The following is a 6,754-nucleotide window of genomic DNA, read 5'->3' on the forward strand; positions in this document are numbered from 1 at the left end:
TCCTAGTCAACTCTTCCCTCAACCAACCCAAGCTCACTGGGACTTCATGGCTTTCCCTGTTCCTTGAATAGCATTTGTAGATTGCTTGGTCAAAATGCAGGCTCTGGTGCCCTTCTACTTAAGACCTAATGTACCAGAGTCTCTGGGAGCCAGATCTCTGCTTTAGCATCCAATTTAACCAGCATCCTAGGTCTTTATAACTATGCTCACTACAGTTTGGGAATCTGGAGTAGCTGGCACTCACATCCCCTCCCAGGTACTTACTACACACAGACACATGTACAAACAACTCATTGGCACATCATACATCCTTTTTGATGCCCATGGCTTATTTAAACTTTATCAATAGTCTATATATGAAAATTTCTAAACACCAATGCCATTCTTTGCTTTTCATAATTAAAAATTTTTCAAAAAAATCTACAGTGTCATGAATCATTCTGAGGCTGGAGTCCCACAGTGTGCCACCTGCCCACAGATATCAGGATAATAGATACAAGAGAATTCAAGCATATTGAAACCCTAGGAATACCCTAAAGTCTCCTTCTGACAGACTAAGAGTAGCTGGGCCCTCCGTTGTGCCGTGTGGCCCAAACTTGCCCTGTGAGAGAAACACAGTGACTTGGGTGAGCCTAGCTTAGACACAGCGTCTTATCGCTTTAGTCTATGTGGTGCTGCAGACATGTCATCAATAGCTGATGTTCTTAAAACTCTGTATACAGTTTTCACTTCGGCTTCCCCAGAACTCTGGCTTCTGATCCCTTTGAAAGCAGATCTACAAGGAGGGAGTGAGGAGGAGTTATGACGCAAAGATCGTCTGCTCTGGACATTTCTTGGCAGGGTTCTCTTTGCGTTGTTGTCCAGGGCCTTACCAGGCAGAAGGGGCCAGACTCCTAACTGGTGCTGTTGGGTGCCATTTTCCAGCAAGGTCTGGCCATGAAAGTGAACCACGTGAATGTCTTGGGAGCTGCCCATGTTCAGCAGGTGCAACCTCACCCACTCTTGCTCGTACATGACCAGGCCTGGCAAGCGGTAGATCATCCCATTAATGGCTGAAAGGAAAGAGAGGTGCAATCCATTAAAAATCTGTCTACACTGGGGGAGATCTCACTCACCGCCCATTTCCTCGCTATCCCCCATTCTCAGAGTCATCCAGCTGTCGAAAAACCAGAAGCACCCTTACCACCATCAAGGTAATTCTTACTTACAGTGACCTTGTGGGACAGAGTAGAACTGCCCCTTTGGGTCTCAGAGACTGTAAATCTCTACAGGAGCAAACAGCCTTGTTTTTCTCCCTTGGAGCGATAGAAGAAGCCCCCAGACACCATCTTACCAGTGAGATGTTGAAACAGAACTTCCAGCTCCTTGTGGTCTGGCCCACATCACACACCAGCCCAGAGCAGAAGTGTGAGTGAGCTCTGTTGCCACGCATATTATCAGTGTTTTCCCAGATATTATACTTCTGCTCTGTGTCTGGCCCCTCTCCCCCCTGCATCTATAGTGCCATTTTCCCTGGCTACAAAAGATGGGTGGTTAACCAAAACCACTGCAGTTGCTTCCATTTTATAGCAATTTATGGGGCAGAGCAGAGCTCCCCCACGGGGTTTCTCAGGCGTCCTTATAGAAGCAGACGGCTTCATCTTTCTCCTACAGACTGGATGGTGTATTCAACCATCAACCGTTCAGGTAGCAGCTCAATGCTTAAACCATTGTGCCACTAGGGGTGCTTCATATCACCCTAAGCCCCAAACTCAAAACCGAACCCACGACCATCATGCTGATTAGGACTCATAGCAACCCTATATGATAGAGAACTGTCCCTTTGGATTTAAACCCAAAGTCATCTTTACAAACACAGATGACTTCCAGTTTGTCCCTAGGAGTAACCTTGTGGCTAGCAGTTCAATGTGTGTAACTCATTGTTCCTTCACGACTCCTAGGTCACCTAACCGCCTTCTGAAACTAGAGATCGTTCCAGGCACCTGTGGGGAGTCCGGGTTTCTCATGCCCACTCATGTGTTTATTCTCTCACTAGTATGGCCCTTCCTAACTGAGATGTCCGGGGTGCACGCTTTCTTCCCTCTCTGAGAAATAGGTGTGCTTAAACAAAATCGCGGTTAATAATGCTCAGTGCAACCAAATATTTAACTGGGTGTAGCTGGTGAAGTAGAGGGAAAGTCAGTGCCAAAGAGGACTAGTTTTAAGGAGAGGGACTGACACGCTGGCTGCAACAATGCACTTAGACGTAATGATAATTGAGCACCACTTCCATCTGCGGTATACAGGGTTGCCTCTAGTTGGAGCAGGCTAGATGGCATCTAACAACAACAACAACAACAACAACAGGGTCTCTTTACGTTAGAGGAACCAGGCATGTGAGATTTTGGAGATGGATCAGGGATAATTTCGGCATTCTTAGAATTAGTGGCACACCTGTGTACATAGTCAAAGCCACAGACCTCTCCCCCTCATCTGAGTTTTTTAGTACTACTCTATCTCCATAGAGTGAAAGGCATCTCAGAGGATAAGTAGGTCAGCATTGCTAAACCACTGAAGCAATGCCAATGCCCAGTCAACATTTGATAAACTGAGCTGGCTGATCCAATCCGGTCATTTGTTCATCCACCCACCACATATTTACTGAGCACATAGTGCAAAGAGCAGCCATTGAGCTAGGGCCTGGGTACTCGGGTGCTGCACAGGGGAAATGCCACCATGCATGGAATGAAGCTTGACCGTACACTGAACACTGGAATGATACTGGATGCATTTGACCCGGAACCAGGAAGCAGTGCCAACCAAAAACAGTGTCCTCAAGCCCAGCTAAGAGACCAGACTGTCTGATTCTGTAATATGTGCTTTTCTTCTCGGGGAACAGCTTCTCTGAAGGGCGTGTTTCCTGCTCCTCAGGCCAAGCAAGCAGCCTGAGAGAGCGTGGGATGGGAGGAGAGGAGAGAAAAAAGCACTGCTTGGAGTCTGTTGCGAAGAGAACGTCGTCTCAGTGGTCCTACTCTAGATAGTTTAGTATATATTTTTAAAACTTTGCAATAAGTAGAGTTATCTTAATGAGCAGAAAGAAAGGCCTGGTGTTGTACTTCAGAAAAATCAGCTGGTAAAAACCCTATTAATAACAATAATCCAGTCCCATGGTGTGTACAGTTGAAAGGAGACTGGGGCCAGCATGATGACGATGAACAATAGCAATATCATTATTAGTGGGTGGGGTCCTGGGGCAGATCAGAATCATATGATTTGCCCCCCTCTGCCTTCAAAGTACTTTTCAGGTGACATGGGGTTGTAACAAACACTGATATGTTTAATGAGGAATAAATAATATAGATGTATAGAGGGGTACCGGAATATGTGAATGGGGTGGGGAGGGAGCATAGACCTGCTTCTCCTTGGTGAATGGCTAGAAGTGCAGGTGGTCTTGAATTGGAATGCCATATAGAGCAACAGGTCTCCCCCCTCTGAAATAGCAACCTTTTCCTCCCTTAAACTGGGCACCTGACCCATGACAGGAGCACCTGCCCACTGTTGCCCAGTCTGTTCTAACAGCTCATAACCCTAGTGAATGGAGTGGAACTGCCCAATGGGTTTCCATGATTGCAAATCTTCATGAAAGCAGACAGCCTCATCTTTCTTCCTGTGCTGCAGCCGGTGAGTTTGATCCACCCGCACTGCAGTTCCAGGAAGCCCAGTGCTTAACCCCAGCACAGACCCCCCCATCCGAACTCTCAGTGGAATCAGATTCATCCGTCAGACTCTGAAAACAGTGCTTCTTAGCCTCCCTCCTTCCGCCCCCCTGGCCCTGGAGCCAGTCTCTGCTCTCCTCCCCACCTTACATTCTGCTCTTCAACAAAATTCCTTGTAAGTCAGTTGCCAATGTACAGGCTAAATTTCTGTGTAAATGTCCGTGTGGGCAGTCTCCCCAGGTGGGTACCCAAATGCTCCCTTGCCGTGCTTTGGATGCGGAGAGCTGCTTCAAACCAGAACCAGACTTATTCTTACTGTGGAAAAGGGGCGGATAGCCATTTCTCCTTTACAAGCAGCAGAGGGTAGCATTTATACCTTTAGAGATCATGAAACCAATTCACTTTCAATAATGCTGAGTAATATTACTTCCTTTGAGTAAGCTGCTAACCTACGCGGCTAGAGTCCTTAGTGGTGCAATTGGTTAAGCATTCGCCTAGTCGCTGGAAGGTTGAAAGGTTGGCCGTTAGAACCTTCCAGAGACCCCTTAGAAAACAGGCCTCAGGAGGAGTTTCTGAAAAGCCACGGCTTTGAACGCCCTGAGGGGCAGTTCTGCTCTGCACTAATGGGGTGGATTTAGACTCAACAGCAACCAACGACAGTCATTTATGCAGAGTGGCTTTTCTGCTCATTCGTTTTGCATCACGCTTAGTATGCCATCTTTCAAACATTTTTCTTTTTCACCCATCGTACCACCGGCGAGCTTACAGCAGCCGTCTCTGCAGTTTTAAGGAGCTACTTTTAGTTACAGCGCCTGGAATTTCAGGCTCAGTCTGTTAAAGACCTAAAGGCAGAGGTCCCCATAATTCAGTCAGCTGTAATTCAGAGAGTAGATCAAAGACAGAGGAAAAATACCCTGAAACTCGTGGGAGTGTTTCACTTCGGAGGACTCAGGTGGCCATGACCTCTTGGGCGACTTTTTGTAGTACCAGCTCTTCTTTTCATCAAAGGCCATAAAAAGGAAGACAAACTCCCGCATGTCCAGAGGCGAGTTGCTCTCCCTGTGCAGGGCTCCCTTTTGGCAGATGAGCAGGGGGCCAATCAGGCCAGAATGGATATCCTTTTCCTGAAAGACAGGAAGGCATACATGTTGCTTGTGTTCTCCCTTCCCTCGGGGCCATCTTTGCTCTCCGACAATCATTGATCAGAGGAAAAGAAAGCCTTCTCAATCCCAAAGCCCACTGTGATCCAGTGGATCCCAACTCTTAGTGACCCCACAGGGCACAGAAGGGCTTCCGAAAGCTTCGGAAGCTGTAAGCCTTGACGGAGCAGAAAACCTCTTTCTTCCATGGAGCACATCCTTGAGCCTGTGGTTGACAGCGCCATGCAGAACCACCTACTCCACCAGGGTTTCTAATTTCGACACTACACTCACTGCTAATGAGTCGTCTCAGACTCACAGTGACCCCATAGGACAGGGTAGAACTGCGCCTGTGAGGTTTCAAGATTGTGATTCTTTATGGGAGTAGAACACCCTCCCTGTCTTTTTCCCTCAAAGTGCCTGGTTGTTTCAAACTGCTGAACTTGCTTGCAGTCCCAAGTGTAACTACGAGGCCACCGGGGCTCCTGGGTTCTGGCTCTATAGACTCTGAACTAGAAGATTATAAGGACATAATTTAATAGGCTTTGATATTTATCATCAAACTCTGTTGCATTCATATTTTTCCCTCTGATTAATGCTTTATACCAACCAGGTAGTGATGATGATGATGATACTGTCATTAACAGAATGGTTTCTCTATATTGAGCATCTACCAGTATGTTAAATGATTTGCTCATAGTGCCTCATTAATCTAACACCAATCTTATATAGTAAATATATGTTCATGCATTGAACAAATATTTATCAAATAGCTACTATTTGCAATGCACTGTTTTCTTATTTTTACCTCAGGTAACTAAGGCTGATAAAAGTTCAAATAACTTTTTTAGGGACACACAGTACCTATGGAGACAGGAATTTCTGTCTAAGACCGTTGCTCCTTTACACTTCCTGAAATAAAGGAGTCTTGGTTTTGCAGTTCTTTCATAAAGAACAGAAGGAAGCTAATACTCATTGGAGGAAATTCATTATGTAAATAAACATCTTCCTCTGAAAAAGCCACACTCAAATTCACTGCCATTGAATTGATTCCAGCTTACAGCCACCTTATAGGACAGAGTTGTACTGCCCTGTTGGGTTTCCGAAGCTATACATCTTTACAAGAGCTGAAAACTTCACTTTTCTCTGAAGGGGGGGCTTGTGGTTTCTAACCACTGACCTTGAGGTTAGCAGGGCTCCTGGTGAAAATAAATAGTCACTCGAAATTGGGGGTAGCCATTTAAATAATCCTTATTTGTTCTCCGCAGAACAAATATTTCTGTTTCTCTGCTTTCCGAAAGGCTGAAAGCATGCATGGTCCTTGATTATGGTCAGTGTAGACCACAGTCCTTTCGTATTGCTCACAAAAACCAAGACCCCAGAACACCTCACGGATCTGACTTTGCCCTTGCATGTGCTCACCTTCTAAGGTCAGGAGACTGACAGAAATCTTTGAGGATATACCTACCGGGTTCACAGATGAGTAGTAGGTCCAAACCCGACAGGCCGAGCTAGGGTTTTCTGGCCCCGACCGCTCAGTGGCATGCCAGACATATGTATAAGTGCTGTTTGGCTGAACAGCATTATCTTCCTGAAACCACTCCGGCGAGTCATCGTCGTAAGTCTTTCCCTCTGATGATTTTTCATAGGAAAGTCCATGAGCATGAAGAGAATATGGTCTGGACGCTAAATTTTTTAAATGGACCTAGAAAAAGGAATGATCTACAAATGTACTTAAGCTGAATACAAGTCCAAATCACTTCAAACTCATAGTAACCCCCAAATTCTCAGAGTAGAACTGCACATAACATTTTCTCTTTAAAAAATAATTTTATTGACACATCAGACTCCTGAGTAATTCAGTCATATTACGAAGAGCTGTGCAATCATTACCACCATCAATTTCTCATTCTCATTGTC

At 45.7% G+C, this 6,754-nt stretch overlaps 1 protein-coding gene across 1 annotated transcript in view; it reads right to left on the reverse strand.

Annotated features, from left to right (window-relative positions):
• Positions 1-6,754, reverse strand: part of F5 (coagulation factor V) — a 94,632-nt gene that overhangs the window by 19,801 nt on the left and 68,077 nt on the right. Inside the window, exons 15-17 of the mRNA XM_004706837.2 lie at positions 6,303-6,539; positions 4,609-4,819; positions 873-1,052 (exon numbers count right to left, since the gene is read on the reverse strand). Coding sequence (XP_004706894.1) covers positions 873-1,052; positions 4,609-4,819; positions 6,303-6,539 — 628 coding nt within the window. The remainder of the gene's footprint in view (positions 1-872; positions 1,053-4,608; positions 4,820-6,302; positions 6,540-6,754) is intronic.

Source organism: Echinops telfairi, unplaced genomic scaffold (genome assembly GCF_000313985.2).
Source record: "Echinops telfairi isolate 266 unplaced genomic scaffold, ASM31398v2 ScPeMD7_7424;HRSCAF=8462, whole genome shotgun sequence".
Taxonomy (NCBI): Eukaryota; Metazoa; Chordata; class Mammalia; order Afrosoricida; family Tenrecidae; genus Echinops; species Echinops telfairi.